This window comes from Hippichthys cyanospilos, chromosome 4 (assembly GCF_059441005.1).
Source record: "Hippichthys cyanospilos isolate Australia breed blue-spotted pipefish chromosome 4, RoL_Hcya_1.0, whole genome shotgun sequence".
NCBI lineage: Eukaryota > Metazoa > Chordata > Actinopteri > Syngnathiformes > Syngnathidae > Hippichthys > Hippichthys cyanospilos.
This window is the reverse complement of record NC_142372.1, coordinates 13,387,286-13,407,027: the sequence shown is the minus strand read 5'-3', so window position 1 is coordinate 13,407,027 and position 19,742 is coordinate 13,387,286. Positions and strand designations below refer to the sequence as shown.

At 37.9% G+C, this 19,742-nt stretch overlaps 1 protein-coding gene across 1 annotated transcript in view; it reads left to right on the top strand.

Annotated features, from left to right (window-relative positions):
- csmd1a (CUB and Sushi multiple domains 1a) overlaps positions 1–19,742 on the top strand; it is a 371,307-nt gene that overhangs the window by 296,620 nt on the left and 54,945 nt on the right. The window contains exons 33-41 of the mRNA XM_088414132.1: positions 6,505–6,621; positions 6,728–6,841; positions 9,284–9,379; positions 9,931–10,134; positions 10,559–10,683; positions 11,977–12,073; positions 14,096–14,200; positions 18,430–18,548; positions 18,630–18,699. Of these exons, the coding sequence (XP_088270258.1) occupies positions 6,505–6,621; positions 6,728–6,841; positions 9,284–9,379; positions 9,931–10,134; positions 10,559–10,683; positions 11,977–12,073; positions 14,096–14,200; positions 18,430–18,548; positions 18,630–18,699 (1,047 nt within the window). The remainder of the gene's footprint in view (positions 1–6,504; positions 6,622–6,727; positions 6,842–9,283; positions 9,380–9,930; positions 10,135–10,558; positions 10,684–11,976; positions 12,074–14,095; positions 14,201–18,429; positions 18,549–18,629; positions 18,700–19,742) is intronic.

Here is a 19,742-nt window from a genome sequence, read left to right as displayed (position 1 = left end):
TCACACTTAAAAGATGTTGTACAAGGACAACAAGGCTCTAGCTTGTACTTTGTTTAGTTTTCTTTATTTTTCAGCAATAAAGGTAAAAAAAAAACAAAAAAAAAACAAGTTGACCGCTCCATCAGCAATTCTGTATTGATCTCGATAAATGTTAATTTAGCGCGAGTATTTGAGTGAGGTATTGAGTGAGGCCCATTATGAACATAAGCTGAGTATTGATATTGTAATTATATCAGACTGTTCACGATAGACCACATCATAGAGTTTTGACCCATCCAAAGCCATTCATTCAAGCGTCATGTAACCCAAAAAATAAATAAATAAATAAAAAAATACACTGTGCCGTATTACACAAGCTTTGTCCAAATAAATTGTACTCTCACCAGCCTATTAATTAGCTAACGTGTACATTCCAGTGCAGACGTTTTATTAAAATATTATAAATCTTTTACAAGTAGTCCCTCCATCCATTCACACTGTGAGCTTAAATACCATACCACTTAAAATATTATAAGTTGAACATTGATATTTTATTTATTGACAGTGGACACAAATAAAAAAACAATGATTTGTTTACCAACAAGGACGTATGTCTTTTTCGTAGAGTCCTGGATTCATATATTGTTATATGATATTACTCTCTCTCCCTCTCAAAGAATCATTAGAACTATGGACACAGTCAGAAAACGTAACAGATCTGAAAAAAAAAAAAAAATGTAATGATATTGGCTGTTTCTGTATATTTTATTCTTCACTCTCTTCTAAGTTCAAGGTTAGGTTATTAAATTATTTATGAGGAACCTGTCTTCCTCTTTCCTGGATGCAAAATCATCACAACTATTCCCTACTTTTGTAGCGGATGCTTATTATGTTGAGACAGGTAAACATCCCTGAGACATGTTTGACCTCAAGTGGGTTTTTGGTAACTTGAGCATCTCTTCTACTGAGTTCACTTACACAAAGTGGCACAAATTCCTCATATAGAGAATGAGACCTCTCGTGCTTTCCACAGAAATCCATTTTATGTAGCAATTATGTATGTATGTGTGTCTGTATCGCTTGCTGGACAAAAAAAAACAAACAAGCGGAAAAAAAAAAAACACCATCTTGAGGCGAGATAAAACAACGGATCTGAAAAAATCTGTCGGGACTTGAGACACAGTTCTCAAACTCTCCCGGTTAAGATGGGATGCCTGGCCAAAGTACCTAAAAGTCACTTAGTTTAGTAAATTGTTCATATACTCATCCTCACAAGCTACAATTGTGAGGAAAATCTCAGATGTTTTCAGTGAAAACTAGGTATTAATTTCTTGGCAGAGCTTTGTATTTGGATCTCATCCTGTTCTACAGATAAGTTTCGATTTAAGTTTAGTTTTTCCCCTTTCTGTTCCCACAACAAGGTCTTTGATTAATGTGCCACTTCCATCCTTCGCCCAAAGAATTCAGTCAACACAATTCGACTAACTAATTCCTTCCATTTCCCTCGCCTCTATTCTTCTCCACATTGACTTTTCTCACCGCATAGTTTGGGCACTTCTTTTTCCCTTTCTGTCTGTGTGTCTCGGGCCAGCTCCTGGGGGCTCTTAGACCAAGCTCATTAGACAGGTTGAGACCCCCTTAAATAATACAGCTCCACTTACACTCCCTCCATCTCCTCTCGTTTCACCTTTTGTCCCCTTGCTCAGCCCCTTTTCTCTTTCCCTCCGCATGTAACGACTTCTCTTCAACCCTCTCCCCTGCACTGCCTTCCTACTGCCTCATCTGTCTGTCTGATTTAGTCTCTCTGTCTGTTTGTCTCTCCCTCCCTCTTCTCTCTCTTTTTCTCCCCCTCTCTCTCTCTCACACACACCTCCCATCTCAAAATGCTCTTTTTACTTGGTTCCCATGGTAACTAAGAGCTGTTGAAAAGGAGAGCAAATTCTTAGTGACTGTTGATGGGCTTCTCTCTCTCTTTCGCTCTTTTGCTTTGCTTTCGCTTTTCGCTGGGTACGTGTGTGTGTGCGTGTGTGTGTATACAACTGACCTGGCTTTTTTTACATATGAGCCATCGTTCCAATTGTATTTGGCTTTGACTAATCCTACTAACAAATGCAAAATAAAAATACAAAACAACATTGAGCAAACAGTGAGCATCAATCATTTTAGGCTGGACCCCTTTAATTCATTCAATCTAAAAAATGTTCATCTTTGACTTTAAATTCCAGGTCATTTAGTTAGTTAGTTAGTTAGTTAGTTAGTTAGTTAGTTAATGAATGAATTAATAAGTTAGTTAGTTGTAGGGTTAGGTGACATCCTCCTGTACCCTAATATTTGAAAACACATCTGAAGATGTTTACTCTTAATTATATAGTAAGTAAGAATAATTATTACCATAATTCCCAAATATAAGACACACTCTATTTTCCCAAAATAAAGGCCAAAAAAATGTGCATACTTTAATCGGTAATCCAAAAATTAGACTGGACATCATTGAAGGAAGATCGATTTGTCAGCAACATAATTCGAGTTTTGACCCACAGATGTGCATTTTTTTCGGCTGTACTTACAATAATTACCGTTATGAGCAAGAGGGTGGAAGTCAGTTGACTGTTATCTGCAAGTACCACCTTGTGTTAGCTGAGGGTGATATATTTTCAATTAAAGAAGCGAGCAGACTGCACTAACATCCAAGTCGATCCTTGTTCATACACAGGAATATTACTAAAATGGAGAGGATCATGTCAGGGTTATGATCTCTCTCGCTGATTCAATTAAGAGTGGTAAGTTTAAAAGTTGAGTGCTCGAGTGAGAGAACACTGAAAGGTATTCCATTCAACTCGTTTATTAATTATGGTCTTTTGGCATATACACACACTTATAAACATAATGAATAACAAGTGTTGGTGTGTTTTATACAAAGTAACAGAAAATGCTAGAAACTGAGCCGAAAAATTAAGGGTGCGTCCTATACACATGTGCATCCTATATTTGGGGACTTAACGGTACTTACAATGGAAAGACATTTAAATACATCTTGGGATTAAATGAAGTTAAGCACAAACGGTGTCCAATGAAGTCCAAAAACGGTGGCAATACATGTAGACGGAAATACTTTATGTATAATGGTCATTAACATGAACAACAGTGTTTCTTTTGAGTGTGGTTTGACGATTACTTTTAAAAAGTGAAGTTTGTTGCGTTTTCCTACACCCGCTATTCGTATGTCTGTTATCATGGTGTTTTAATATGTGACCTCAAAAATGTGTAGACACATCATTAGACAGTAATTGTCTTCAATTCCTTCCATTGAGCATGCATAGCGATTCTGACGCTGCTTTAAAACAGGATATCTAATCTTTGTAACAATAATAGGTGCCAGTTCAAGTGTGGGTGTGCAAGAGTTTGAGGTTATTTTCTTTCCTGTGATGAATCTAATCCCTGGAAAATTGCAGGCACAATAACAATTTTATGAGCTACTTGAAATAAAAGAACGAGGAGGTGCCACACCATAACCTTAAAACTTGGGGACATTTATGGCTTATATGCATATATATATATATATATATATATATATATATATATATATATATATATATATATATATATATATATATATATATATATATATATATATATATATATATATATATATATATATATATATATATATATATATATATATATATATATATATATATATATACACATGTGTGTGTGTGCGCGAATGTGGGTGTGTGTTTCAGTGTGTTGTGAGCATGAGTGATCAAAGCCCATTTGTGTGGAGGCTTTTTAGCACCTGAGCCTGAAGCAACACCACTGGGAGATTGTGGGTAGATCAAGAACACACCTTCAGACCCGAGGGTTAGAACGCAGCATCACAGCAGGAATCAATCCAGAAAGTATCAGTCGGTATGGAGGATGAAGAGGAGCAGAAAGAAAGCAGATGATTACTCTGATGGTTTATGAAGCAAAAGGAAAGAGGGGCGGCAAAGTGGGGGGCTGTAGGCCAACGAATGCATCTGCTCTCTTGGAAATAGCTTCAAAAACAATTTTAGCCAGTTTTTTTTTTTTTTTTCGGCCTGCCACGTTGATCTATTTACCAAGTGAGCATCCTCCAGGGTGCCAATTCTTATGCAAAGTTTGAGATATAACTGCACATGTGCTCAGCTCAATAATGTAGTTCTTTAAATGTTATTGTGGGAGCTCAGGTGCAGTGCTTTGCACTGTACTACTGGTCGAGACCACATTGCACCCAAAGCTCTTGTGCTTGGCCTTACATGGAGGTTGAAAGACCACGTTAGGGTCACGAGGGATGTCTTTTGAGAGACTGAAAGTGCCTTTCGGCAAACTGGTAATCTAAATGTCATGGCTATAGTAAACTGTGAGTCTAGGGAATATATATACATACGTACATACATACACACACACACACATATATATATATATATATATATATATATATATATATATATATATATATATATATATATATATATATATATATATATATATATATATATATATATTCTACGGTTTATATTTTTTAGAAGTGCTATGTAGCGAGGTAGTCAGCTAGGGCTTCAAAATAAATTGGATTTATGGTACAAGTAATATATGACATGAAGAGCCTGGGTTCCTCCCAGAAGCGTAGTCGATAATACTCAACCACCTTTGGTTCCCAGCGTGAGCAGGCTCTGATGTGGAAAAATACGGTTCTGAAATCACGTTCACACAGTGTTGTTCTGGAATGAATTTCAAACTGTCAATTCACTGGCATTCTTTTTTTTCACCTGCTCTCTTTTTCGGCTGCGTTTTTCTGTGCGGTGTTGTGCGTGCGACAAAAATCGCTAGGCAGTCAACGCGCTAAGCACCACTGGTCGATTTGTTTAAGATTACATAAGGCTTACTGTCGAGGGTCATTTTGGGACAATTCAGTTACCTAGATTATTTTTTAACAGTATAATAAAATATTAGACATGCATCATGTATGCAAACTGGGTGTAGTGGGACCATTGTTCCCAGCTATAGGAACAAAATAAACCAAAAGCTGAATGTTTTATTATAATATGATTTCTCTTAAAGCTACAAAAGCTGTTCGAAATCCTTTAATGACCTTGCCAAAAATCATTGTCGAAGTGTTACCTAAATAAAGCTACTGGTATCTGTGAAGTCATGCCCTACACCTCACCAATGTGGCCTTTAATATGTAGCAAGCAGTTATTTAGATGTATTCCTCTTCATAACATTACTATGGTTCATTTATATCAATAAATTATTTTGCATTTAAATGTAGAACAATTTTAATACAAATGTTACTGCTACCTATTGTATGTACTTATAATAAAATAAATATAATTACAGTGTGATTAAACATCTTCAAATTGAATTTTCTGTCAAAATTCTGTTGATCACACTTTAACTTTTAATTTGCATCATCTGTCCGTGTAAAATCTAAATGTGACTAACATATGCACTATCATTGCATTTTACAGTCAGTTACCAATATTTATTTTGGGAATAAAGACTTACAGTTCATTATGTGTGTGGGATTGTACAAAATGTTCTTGGTGTTAATGAGAAATTTCCTTACAAGCCAGCAGAGATTGGATGCAATATTTACATTTATCGTCAATTAACTACTGTTACAACCTTTCAGAAAATGTAGCGTGAGCATGTTGTGAATGAGTATTGCGTGATCTTGATGATTATGCGGAATGTCGAGGTTGCGACAATCAGCCATCAGTGGGAAGAAAACGCAGTTTTCAGCAAAATCAATGAAAATTGAGCTCGCTCCTTTGCTGTCAGTAGAAGACATCAACAAGATGAAAATAACAATTGAGCAAAAAAGGATACGATCATGCCAGCTAATTTGCATAACTGACATCAAAGTGCACAATATCTACAAGATGTACATTCAACCCAAATACAGAAACAAAAGATGAAGATTTCAGCTTTTATTTATGAGAATAACAGCTTATTTTGCTTAAACAGGTAAGGCAATGAAGAATAGTTTCTCATTTTCCAAGATGACCTGAAGACAATATACCATTCAGTTTTGGCCATAGCTACTTTGACAGTTGACATTCGGAACTGTGAATTAAAACCACTGACCCTTTGGTGACTGCATGACTCACTCGAGTCACTCTGCAACTGAGCCACAGTCATTTTTACGGAGAATATATCCACTCATTTAGATACCCTTCCGGTTTCAGATTTGACTTTTACTTGTGATATCTGCATTTATATTTAGAGCTGAAATCGACTTGTGAAGCAGAGAACAATACACTGTATGGGTGAGGATGAAACAACAAAGTTTTTTTTTTGTTTTTGTTTTTTTTTAACAAGGTCAACTAACGTCAGAGGTAAACTTTGGAAATCATGAATATGAAATATATTTTTGCATAAGCCTGGTCAATAATTTACAAATAAACCAACAATAATTTACATTTTGCCTTTGCGTTTGCCAGAGGTCATAATTCTACCACATTCACAGTTCTTACTTTATCTTCCTCTGTATTTCTGCAGCTCCGTGTGGTGGACAGTATGGAGGATCCGAGGGAGTAGTTTTATCTCCAAACTACCCTTTAAACTACACCACTAGACAAATATGTTCCTACTATATCACGGTGCCTCCACAGTTTGGTACGATTAAATTGTGAATTAAGCAAGACTTAACCTGTTTGTGTTTTGTTTTTTTTTAAAAAAACAAAGTCCTAATTGACTGGTTCGTTCTCATCTTTCTTTCCAGTTGTTTTTGGTCAGTTTGCCATCTTCCAGACTGCGATGAATGACTCAGTGGAGCTATTCGATGGCGCCAATGAGAACTCACGATTGTTAAGTTCTCTGGCGGGATCACATTCAGGTGAGAAATGGTAGTATAATAGATTTTTTTGTGTGTATTATAAGCCATTCCCGTGAGAAATGTACTATTAATTCATTGCTGGAGACAAGTCCGAAAACCTTCACGGGGGTGATCTACTCTGCTATCCGGCCTCCCTGAGCTTGAAGAAAGCTTAAGAAAAATCGGTCTGATATTTAGGTGGCTGAAATGATTAATGTCCTGCTGGTCATCTGAAGAGGCGAGACAGGAGAAAGGACCACATCACACCAAGACAAATTTTTCACCATTTAAACAGTTCCCAGGTATCCTAATACCATGTGTGTGACACGCTTTGGGCCAAATGCACTGAAGATGATAAAGCTATGCACCATATTGCCTAGCTTGCTGGAATCAACTTGTTTTAAGGGCAGGCCCTGTCTCATGTAGTGAGTCAGTCTTTTTGTGCTGAATATGCATCCTGGTGCGCCACTGGCGAGTCCAGATTTTCTTAAAGTGAGATAACGCTACTACTTGTTGGAGAATTTGAGAATAAAGCAATCACCCATAAAAAAAGAAGCGTTTGGGTTAGTGTCGAGTGCAGCTCGACTTCAATTGTGAAAGGACACTGGAACCATATTTATTACGGATGCGCATATAAATAAAAACAAATAATTACATTTACGGCTCACTATTATGTTGAGTTTAGTAATTAGTGGGAGCTCCACGCTTGTTCATATTCAACAAAATAATCTTTTTTTCTTTCAGCAAACTCCAAAGGCTTCTCTTTTCACCCCCCATACATATACCATAACCATTTTTATGGCCACACTGCCTCATTTGCAAACCTGCCATGACATATTACTCACCTGTTTGTTAAAATTAATATCCTTGAAAGTTGCAATTTTTTGGACGGATTGGCAATCCTGACCCGCCAGAAGAAAGGCTCTAGCCAGCCGGCCTTGCATCAGTGTTCAGACGCCAGTTCCTCCTGCCTGCGGGGTTGTCTGCTGTCGAGTGAGGCGCCTAATCTTCCTGACCGAAACTGTCTAGACTGTCCTAGTCAGTTGACAGGAAGAATTTTTTTTTAAAAAGTCACACTTTGTGACAGTTTAAAACAGTACATTTGTTGATTTTCAGACCATCTCTTTGACAAAATTATTAGTGTGTGATGTATTGATGTCATCATGGGCTATTTTGTTGAATTTTTCTGGCCTTACAGACTTTCTAATAGATTCAAATTCTGTCAAAAGACAGTTCTCCATTAAAATTTAATAGTTTACCGTCTTTGATTTACGTTATATATCGCAAATTTATGTTACGTGGTCATTTCCAACCATATATTTTCTCGTTTTCTTGCAACTGACACAAGTGGCTCAGTGCCATTATTTATGCATTCCCTAATCCAATAGCAATCAACTGAACTCTCACTTCAACTTTAGCCACTTGATTGGTTCTGCATCTTGAGTATTCACAATATAATCTGCTTCAAACAGGACTAGGTGTAAACATACCCTTAGAAGATGTTTTTTTTTTTTTTTTTTTAAACCATTAAGTTCTGCTCTTTAGGAGTTCCAAACACATCTTTATAAAAGGGATATAATGAAATTGTCTGCAAGAAAGCCACTCTTGGGGGCCGTGAGACCACAGCACCAGAAGTTGTTATCTCAGTATATTTGGCAGTGATGTACTTAGTGAGAATCCATTATGGCTTATCTTTGAGACAGCATCAGCGACGGAGATGCCTCGCTGGGGCCGTGGGGGGAAGCGGCAGACCTGTACCGCATTCAACATATCAATCCATCCATCTGCTGAAAACTTCATCATAATCCCATTATTATGGATCTAAAATCCAAATATTTATGTTGTCAACAATGTGCCCTCGACAAATTCTGTTCGGTGACAAAGGAGAATATTTAGAAATGGAAGTGTTGATATGGTCAAAATTATGACATTTCACAGTGACTTTGTCACTGCAGTAGCTTTCTTATAGATTCCTATCATGAAATAGTCGGTGTTCATTTAAAGGCAAATCTGAAGTTAGCGAGAAAAGCTCATTTAAAGGGGATGACATCCCCCCAAAATGTTTTACAATAATTTGTTCCTTCCAGCCTTACTAATGTTAAAATGTTATTCGGATCAATATGGTGTCTGTGAAATATCAATTCAGTGGCAAAATCCACAATTTTTATCCATTTTAGTGGGCAGCTATTTTGCTACTTGCACTTGGTCTCAAATATAATAATACGGAATTTGTGTGCATCTTAAACGTCACGGCCCTCAATGGATGTTTATTGAAATTCAGATTGTCAAATCCTGTTCGTGCATATCGTACATAATGGATTGATGTAAGAAAAAAGTTGATATTGCAGATGCTTGAGTAATTTCAGTTGGAAGAATGTGAGTCAGATGTAATTGGTCCTGCTGTCATTTTCATATCTGATTCCTAATTTGTGTTTTTTTTTTTTTTTAACTTGTATTTTCCAGGAGAGACGTTGCCCTTGGCAACTTCTCATCAGATAATGCTGCGGTTTAATGCCAAGAGTGGCCAACCAGCTAAGGGCTTTCACTTTGTCTACCAAGGTAACGTTCAGGGTCTCATTCCCCAATAATATCATAAGTGGATTTTTTAGATAATTAGCATGAGACTGCTATCAGATTAATGGTGAGTTGTTAAGAAGAAGAAGCAGTTTAACTCATTTTTGTAAATAGATTTTCTTGACATTTGCTATTACCAATGAGTGAATCCCCCTCGTTTTGTTCATGGTCTTTGATGTGTGCAAAGTTAGTCTGAATAACTAAACAAATGATTAATGGAAAGCACGGTCAAAGGTAAAATTAAACATCATCAACACTAATCATCGAGTTTGTGAGTTTTCCACCTCAGCTACAGAAAAGTTAAGATAAAAAAAAATGTCGAAATACAAATTGAAATCTCTGTAAATGAAACACCAAGAGCACTTAGTCACGTTTGACATATCTTTATTAAAATAATTTACAAGGAAAAAGTTAAAATCTTAACACCTTCAAGCCAACACAAATAATTGTTCTTGGGACCTTGTGGTGATTGTGGCTCAGTATTGAGTGATCGTTCCACCTTCTTTTCATTCCCTTTTAACAACTTCCAACTACAGCTGTGCCTCGGACTAGCGACAGTCAGTGTAGCTCGGTGCCAGAGCCTCGCTACGGCAGACGCATCGGCTCAGAGTTCTCAGCCGGCTCGGTGGTCCGTTTCGAGTGCAGTCCGGGATATCTATTGAAGGGATCCAGTGCCATCCGGTGCCAGGCTGTACAAGGTGCTTTGGCACAGTGGAATTCAACGACACCAAGCTGTATCGGTAAGGCACTGAGGTATTCCCTCACTGGCCGCAATATTAGGTATATGTGTGCAATCCCTTGAGATGCCATTCAAGAGCTACAGTACAGTAGTCTTAATTAAAATCCACTCTGAGAAAAGTGGATTTATTGCACTTTTATTTCATATCATCTTCTTGGATTGCACCAAAACACTGTTCTGAAGTGCTAATGTCTCATCATGTTTTCAGTACCTATGCTGTCCAACAAAATATACAGTAGATCTGTGTGAAATCCATTTCTGCTGTGAATGGTTTTAATTGTCACGTCAGTTTATTCAGTAACATGTAGTTACTTTTTTCTACATCTATTCCATTACTGGATCATTTTATAACAACCCATCTTTTCTCTCAGCTATTTAGTTAATACATTTCACTAAAACGTCTGTAATTTCTCTCTTGTTTTCAGTTCCCTGCAGTGGGAATCTGACAGAGCGCCGCGGTACAATATTGTCTCCTGGCTTTCCCGAGCCATACCCAAATAGTCTTAACTGTCTGTGGAGAATCCATGTCAGTGAAGGAGCCGGTATACAGGTAAAGACGAGATTTAACCCCTTTCACATAGATTGTATTTGCAGCATCAGTGGTTCTCAAATGATGGTACGGTTACCTTGAGGGGTACATGAACACACTTCAGTAGGTATGTCTGACTTTTAACCGCTAATCAGCTAATCAAATTCAGCAAATCAAATTGAATGTTTGTTTTTAATACTGTCACAACAACAGTTCATTTTTATTTTCAATTTTATTTTATTTTTATTTTCAATTTTATTTTCAATTTCCTAATACCTCAAAATAAATCATGAAAGCTAGAAACGGGGCTCAACCAACTCAAACTTGTTAATGACAGCAATTTAGAATATATTCGGGTGAACCTGAGCCAAAAGGTTTTTCCCATTAAATATGATATATGCTGTAGTTTATCCAAATAAATCCCACGCTTCACCACAATCATCTTGCCTCATGTAGTTACACTTTATAGTTCCAGACTTTCGGTGGCGTATTACAAATATAAAGAAGTTGACAAACACGAGGAAATCTTTAGGCATAGCTGGTTACTAAAAAACACCAAAACCAGCTGTGACTGTCTTACCGCTAAGTAGTGACACTGAACCAAGACGCCAAGAGGTAGGCTACACACGGACTAAATGTGATAGCAATGTGCCCATGAGCCCGTTGCTAGCGTCCCTCTCGCTGACAAAATTAACGAGCTGAGTGAGAACAGCAGTTGGTGTATGCATATTCAGACGGTGGAGAAATACTACTTAAGTGTGGACCTTTTAAAATGCCAAGGCAGTTCAATGCTGTCCTCTTGCTGTTTGTTTACATCCCGCACGGGGTCAACACATTTTACTTGCACTTGCTGCAGGACATAAATAAACACAAAACTTGATATCCAGATGTCATGGTAGTTGCAATGGGACAATTTAAAAATGTTTAATTCTGATTTCTGCTCCCAAAAGACACATATAATATAAACAGTATTTTTATGTATTTATTTATCTATTTATTTATTCATTCATTTATGTATTTATTTATTTTTGCCACAATGCAGAAAAAGTCCAATAATTGGGTTTTCAGTGGATAAGGTGGGAACTTGAAAAAGAAATCACATATGGGAAATTGTGATTGCTGACTGGTGACTATATGGGGGTTGAATGTATTCGACTTATATGTGAACCATTAGGTGCCACGCTTCAGTGGTTCTTCTGCTATAATATTTAGCCGTAACAATGCAGTGAGAATACTTTTGTTGCAACATTTATACTACAATTCTGCAGATACACTTGAATGCCAAATGTTTCATTTTCATTATTTGCTGTTTAGATTCAAGTGATGACATTTGCTACTGAGCACAACTGGGATTCTCTGGAGATCTACGATGGGGGAGACATGACGGCTTCTAAATTAGGGTCATTTTCTGGTATGACAATATACTTTCACCCTCCCACTCACACACACACGCACGCTCAGGATGAGGTTTATGATAGATAGGATATGACAGCTCCTAAACTATAGCTATATGTGCACACACACGCAGTGAATATGTGTGATAAATTAGCCATGACAGTTATTAATCTATGCGCACACACATGCGCACACATAAGACTGCACACCAGATATTGATAATGGATGAGTTGTAATACCAAGAAATCGGATATTATCTTAAATGTCCATTTGATGCGTTAAGGAGTCCTCGTCTGTGGCGACAAAAAGCAGGAGGATGGGGTCAGGAGAAGAAAGGGCAAAGAAGCTTCCCTTGTACTTTGAGTGAAGCCTGGAAGGAGGGAGAGAGGACAGGCAGGGGTAAAGAATGATCTAACCTTTACAATTTCCCAGCGGTGCGTCCCCTGTGACCTGCTCCGAGCACACACCTGTCACGTACCTATCACACATGAAACATGCATCCTACTGGGCAGCACACACTCGCACAAATACACAAAGGCACGCAAATGACTGTGCCCTTCTCCACAAAGCACACTGGGGACCTGCCCACTCCAACCACAGTCATCTGATGTTTGCCATGGAGCATGAGGACTGATGAGGGTTTCCTCATATAGGGGCAATTCCATGTTAGCGGTCTGTAGAGGGGTAGGGGTCACTCACCTTCTGTTCCTAGTCATTCCCAGACGGACTTGGGATGTAAAGACTTCTTAAGGCCAAAATCTCATAACCCTCTCAACACTATTCTACACTCAGTGGCCACTGCTTTAGATACTCCTCCCGAATCTTATCAGATCCAATGCAAGATCGCGATCAAATATTCAAACATTGTATTTATTTATATATATTTTATACATTATTGTGGACTGGACTGTATAACATTCTTCTATTGGTTGACATTGCCTTCACACTTAGTATTATGTTATTTTAAAATTTTAGACCCTCTCAGACCCCCCTCTTACTATACTTTTCATAATGTTGGATAGGGCGTTTGTTTGCCCATGCATTTATCCATTTTGTACTGGTAACCTGTGGTCGGGTCACGAGGGCTGCAGCTTCAGCAGGGAAGCCCACACTTCCATCTCCCCAGCAACTTCATCCAGCACCTCGAGGGTGATCCGGGGCTTTCCCAGGCCAGCAGAATTACATAGTTTTCCAGCGTGTCCTGGGTTATCCCTGGGGCCTCTTCCCGGAGGAACATGCCCAGAACATCTCACCAGGGGGCGTCCAGGAGGCACCTTAACTAGATTCCCGAGCCAGCTCAACAGGCTCCGCTCAACGCAGAGGGGCAGGGATCGGGTGAGCCCCTCCCAGATGATCGAGGTTCTCACCCCATCTCAAAAGGAGAGCTCGTACACCCCGCGAAAACTAATTTCGTCTGCTTGTATCCCGTATCTCGCTCTTTTGGTCACGACACGCTTGTGACCATGAGTGAGGGGAGAGACGTAGATTGACTGGTAAATTGATAAAACTGGTAAAATGAGCTTCGCCTTTGGGTTCAGCTCATTCTTTACCAAGACAAAGTCGACATCACAGTGGACGCTGCACCGATCCGCCTGATCTCCCACTCCATCCTCACTCGTGATCAAATACCAGAGATTGTATTAAACTTTTTTTCAAGATGAGTGTACTTTGTAACCCATTTAAACAGCTAGCTAGTGAAAATACTCTACATGATTATATCACCATAATGAGAATAAAAATCAACCCAGGGGTACAGTGGTTAACACGGATACCTCACAGCTCTGCAAGGTACTGATTTCCTCCAGCAATTTCAAAAACATACATTTTAGAATAAGAATGTTACGTTCTTTAAGTGTCATGAGCATGCATTCTTAATTCATCCCCTGCAATTGGTTGAGGATCAGATCAGGGCGAATTCCAGCACAACCTCAACCCTAGTGAGAATAAGGAGTCTAGTGGAGGGATTGAAAAAAAACAAAACAACTGCAGTCAATTATATTTTTATAATTAATCGTGTTTTTTTTATTTTTGTTTGCAGGAACGACAGCTCCTGCTCTCCTTAACTCCACATCCAATCAGCTTCTCTTGCACTTCCAGAGTGACATTAGTGTTGTGGCTGCAGGCTTTCACCTTGAATACAAAAGTAAGTTCACATTTCCAACATATATGGACAATGACCAATAGCTAGCAAAATAACTTTCTATTGATGGGGAAAAAATACTGTGGTTGAATATAGGGACCCTTACAGAAAGGGTTCATGCACACAAACACCCACAGATGTGTGACACACACACACACACACACATACATTGAGCAAAACCTGCAACATCAAATAGCAGGAGTCACTGACCTGAACTGGTTCAGCGGAAGGACATAGAATTTCTCACACACATGCCTAAAGGTAAGTTAACACAAAACATGCACCTACGCTTTAACACAAATATTGTCAACATGCTTGTGTCATATTGGATGCGTGAAGAATACATCTCTAAGTGACTTAGCGATGCACACGCGTTATAAACACAATGTACACAAAATTAGACACACGTTCAGATGTCAGGTCATGGCTGTACTTTTCAGGTCACTGTAGTTCTTTTGGCTTAGAATCATTTCTAGATCAGTGAACATGTCTCCTTTTGGGAGAATGTGTGTTTTTTTGTTGTTTTCCCCTGCCTCCATGTATTTGTGAGTCTATGCTATGAACCTTCTCTTGTTTTTAACGCTATTGTAAGATTTTTTTGTTGGTTGCCTCTGTGTACATTAAAGCAGCGTTATGTAGAATTAAAAGTTGCCGTTTACTGGTGTTACATGAATGCAGCACGCGCACTACGGTGTCTTAGAGAGGCTACACTTTAGAAGCATATGCAAAGCAAGTGAGAGAGGAGCAAATACACATACAAGGAGGCCACAGCTGAAGGTGGTAAGTCCATCGACACCAACACATGATGACTGCACAGTACAGACTCCATGGCCAACACTTCCACACTTTTCTATATGCGAACACAACTCTTACCAGTCAAGTAGAATTAAGGACAGTGATGCAGACACACGAGGATTAACAATAGGTGACAACATGGCGCATGCAGCAGGTCTTGTACAAGGTACAAGGAAGCCACAGCTGTTCCTTTTGGCTGTTCTTTCAAAAGTAAATTCTAATTGTATCACAATGACTTTGTTGACATTTTCTTTTGTCTGTGTTGGGTGAACTTAAATGCGTAGAATAACTCATCATCCTAACTCCCAAACTGATGTTCCATGTTGGATGTCCTCTTTTCTTTCTTCCGCTTTGATATTCGATTGGCATGAAAACCAGAAGCTCATTCAGCTGCACTCAAGACACAAACTGACATTCAAAACTTGATTTGTATTAATTGGGTTTTCTTCCATCACTTTCCGTAGCTAAAATAAACATGACAGCCACCATCTGAGCGGCACTCCTCATGTAGTATAAATAGCGATGACTAGACCTATGGTTGTATATAAATCAAAAGGTTGATTTGATAGAAGTCATCTTTTTACAGGTTATTGAAATTTATAGTTTGTAAAATGAATAACTGTCTAAATATTACATTGTCACTAAGCTTCGATGGGACCATAGAATGTTAAAATATATTAAAATTTAAAAGGTAAAAATTAAAATATCATCAATAAATGATCAATTATTTATTCATCAAAAATTATAATTGTTAATGTATTAATCATTTTAAGACAGTTTAATTCAAAATTGTCAAATCCCTTGGAATTTCAGCAGTAAATGTTTAAGTTTCTTTCTGTCGTCCTCCATGTAAGTGGACTAATAAGCCTATGTGTTGAAATAAAAAAAAATAAATAGAAAATGTATTTTCCTTTACTTTGGCAAAAAATCATATTTTTTTACCATTTTAGTGGAGGTTAAGGATCAACCCATTAACTGATTAATGACCTGTCAATTTTAAATAATGTCTAGTCTTTTTTTTAATAAAGGGATGGAAATGAAACTTATTTTCAAATAAGAATCATCAATTAATCACCCCAAAAAATTGACAGATTAATTTATCATTGCAGCACTACTATATGGTTTTTGGTTTGAAAACTGGGGGTTTACATATTAGAGTAAAACTATACATTTCTGTACAATTTCATGAAAGCTTTTTTTAATTACCTAAGTAATAAATCCAATATAAGTAGGTCCATCATAAAAAAAAAAAATATGCGTGAATTTCTTTAGATCAGTGTCATAGAAACCGACATAGGTGCCGATCGACAATGAAGCAAAATAAAACTTCTTTTTTTTTCTAATATCTAACTCAGCATTACATTGACTGTAGTTGTTGTCGTCCTGTGCTTCCAGAAAATCTCTAACCATAAATCGAAAGCTAGAAGCTGAAAAGCTCCATGCAGAAATGAAAGCGACCAAACGTGCCAATATTTTTCAGCAATTAAAAAAAAAAAAAAAAAAAAAAAAGACAGTATGTCGATATTTGGCCGTCCGTGCAATATGGCAGGGACACATTACGGTTGTTCGGCAGTCCGTGAGCGTCGGGGAGCATCATGGGCCATTTGCGCCTCAGCACGAGTCAGCCATGACAGGGTCGTCTGTGGGCTGTTAACTGAATTAAAGTGTGCAGTATGATGATTCACCTTCACAGAGTGCTAGACTGACTACACTCTTAGGAGTGCTAGAGAGCCGGTATAATGTGTGTAACTAGTACACAGGTTGGAGTTTGACTGGGAATTCCCATACAGACACATATCTATAATACACATATATATATATATATATATATATATATATATATATATATATATATATATATATATATATATATTGCTTTTAAATTCAGCCACGATTGCTCGCCATTATTGCTGATGCTCTAGCACTTCTCATGTTATATAAATGGGGAGGAACGTGCGATGAGTAATATTCTCGTCATCTTTCACTCACTGAAGGCTCTTTGTCGTAAATCTCGTCAGTTTTGACTAAAACGCTGACAGTCTCGCCGTTGCCGCATGCCCATAGAGGTTTGCTTTGTCGTGCTGTCAGCATTTTAAATAGTATCACAGCTTATATGCCTCCATAGGGAGAGAAAGCGAGCGAGCGCACAAGAAAGAGGGATGGTCAGCCAAATGGACTAGTTTCATTGATCAGTTGTCATGACAGCGCTCTGATGCTCCGACTAATAATGCACTGACTGTGCATGTCGCATGCAGCTCTTTTACTTGTGCTTCATCATACAGAAGTTTCCTCCTCCCCATGCATGCAGGCGAGTGCTCTCCCAAATGTCAGCATACATACACATACAAGGCATCTCTAGGTATTTGGGTATGTGCGTGGATGCATGCGAATAAGTGTGTGCGTTCTGCAGGATCACATTGTTTTGCTGGTAGGCAGGTAGATGATGAACAAACAAGACCAGAAACACACATATACACACAAACATTCACTTCTCGCTTCCCTTCCCTCCTTTATTCCTCTTCTGCCCCACTGTTACCATGGTAACCACTTACTCCAGGGCAGTCTCCTGCAGAAGTTTGGGATTGAAACACACAAACAAATGGAAGACACACATACCCACACACACAAAGATTCCCTTCTTCTAATGCTACTTGATAAAGGACTCACCCCTGTCATCCTGAATGTGTTGAACCATAATTGTGTTGGAAATACAGTATGAACAGTACCTAATCACTTTACTGCATTCCAAAGGCATAGGAAAAAAAAAAGTTCCAATCTTACATTCAGTACTAGGAACAAAAAAACAATCACAGGTAGCATGTAGTATTCATCTGCCACTTATATCCATCAACAAATCAATCAAAGTATTATAATATACTCATACGTTTTGGCTAATGCCGCAAAACTCATTTGTCCTGTGTCATGTTTCCAACTAGTCTGTCACTGAATGTGTTTTTTTGATTAAGTTCACCGGCGAGCTAGAAAAGTCCAAAAAAAGCTAATTTCGCTAGCTAATTTATGCTAGTTGCAGCTATAATGGAAACCAAGCAACCGGCAACAGGTACCCTACGTCAGTGTCAGTGTAATTAAGTCACTTGTTAGCGCTTGTTAGTACTTGCTAGGCATTTGTGTCCATGTATTATTTTGTAAACTAAGGTTTATTTTAAAGTTGGCTTTGTCACTTTGCCTCTGGCATGTTTTACTCTCATTAATAATTGTTTCTGCAATTGGCTTGACCTATTTTTTTCTGACATGTGCCCTAATAAGCGGGTATCAAAGCATTTTTTTAAATTATTTTAATCCATTACAGAGGACAGCTCTGGTTAGAACTCCTTAAAAAAAGAGTTTAGGTTAATTGAGACGTTTAATTTTCTGTCGGTGTTGGTGAGAATTCTGTTCCGTAACAACGTCATTCTTTTTCTTGAACTCTTTTGCAGCGGTTGGTCTGACTACCTGTCCTGAGCCGATGATTCCAGCAAACGGCATAAAAACAGGAGACAGATACATGGTCAATGAGGTTGTGGCCTTCAGCTGTGAGCCTGGATACACCTTACAGGTAACACTTATCCCATCAAGCATAACACTGTCAATTAAATTAACTTACTCAGTATTTTAACTGACTTTGTGTCACGTCAAGGGCCACTCTCACATTTCCTGCATGCCTGGAACTGTGCGCAGATGGAACTACCCACCTCCTCTTTGCATAGGTACACACACATGCACACTCGGACGCATACGGGACTCTTCCAGTTAGTGTTGTTATGCATGATAATAGGAACAAAAATGAATGCAATCCACCTGCAGTCAATGAACACTATGAGCATAAAAGCATTTTTTTTTTTTTTGACTGATTCACAGTAACATACAAGAGGATTAGAGATTCTGTGGAAGCAGTTTTGTAAAGTGAGCCAAAGCTTCTGAACATGTTCACAAAGGAATTGATTACATTGATGTGTGTGTTATGACCCTAATACTTTTCTTCTTGGTGAACATCTGTAGCAGGTCAATTCCATTTAAAAATGACCTTGTCCAGAACAAGCTATTCTTAGCCGGGCATCTTGATCCTCTTATGTGTGTGTATTGATGTTGGAATCACAGCAGAAATGAGTTGGTTTTGCTCTCCCTACATCCAACATGCCAATCCAAATCTTAAATTATAAATTAAATTAATTATAATGTATTTGCTTTTTCAAGTAGGTTTGTGCAACACGCATATGAGATTATAACTTTTGCCATGATTCTCAATCAAAAGAAGAGTTATCCAACAAATGCAGAGAAAGAAAGAAAATAAGATAACAAGGCGATATTGTTGTTGGAGTACAAGCAGATATTTTGAGAAAAGAAAAATCTTTTTTTTAATATTGAGGAAATAAAATTGTCACTTTTGAAACAGACTTAGATGTTTTCACAATGATTTGAGACAGTTTAAAAAAAAAAAAAGAAACGTATTGGCACTGCAATGTAACTTGAAAGTATCCTCAACAGTCTTTATCTGAACACAAGTATACATTAATGCTCATACAATTACATATTACAAGTGACTTCCGGATTAATTGGAATACTTGAAATATTTTTTGTCTCAAATTCAAATTACTTAATTACTCAGTGTGGCCTGCCCAAATGCTGCTTAAAGGAAATTAAAATGAGAATAGTTTGTCTATAATTACTTCTATAACAATCATTTTTCCGCACACAATTAATACCTTAATACCTTCCTTTCTAAAATGACCAATCACAGCTCGCCTGTTGG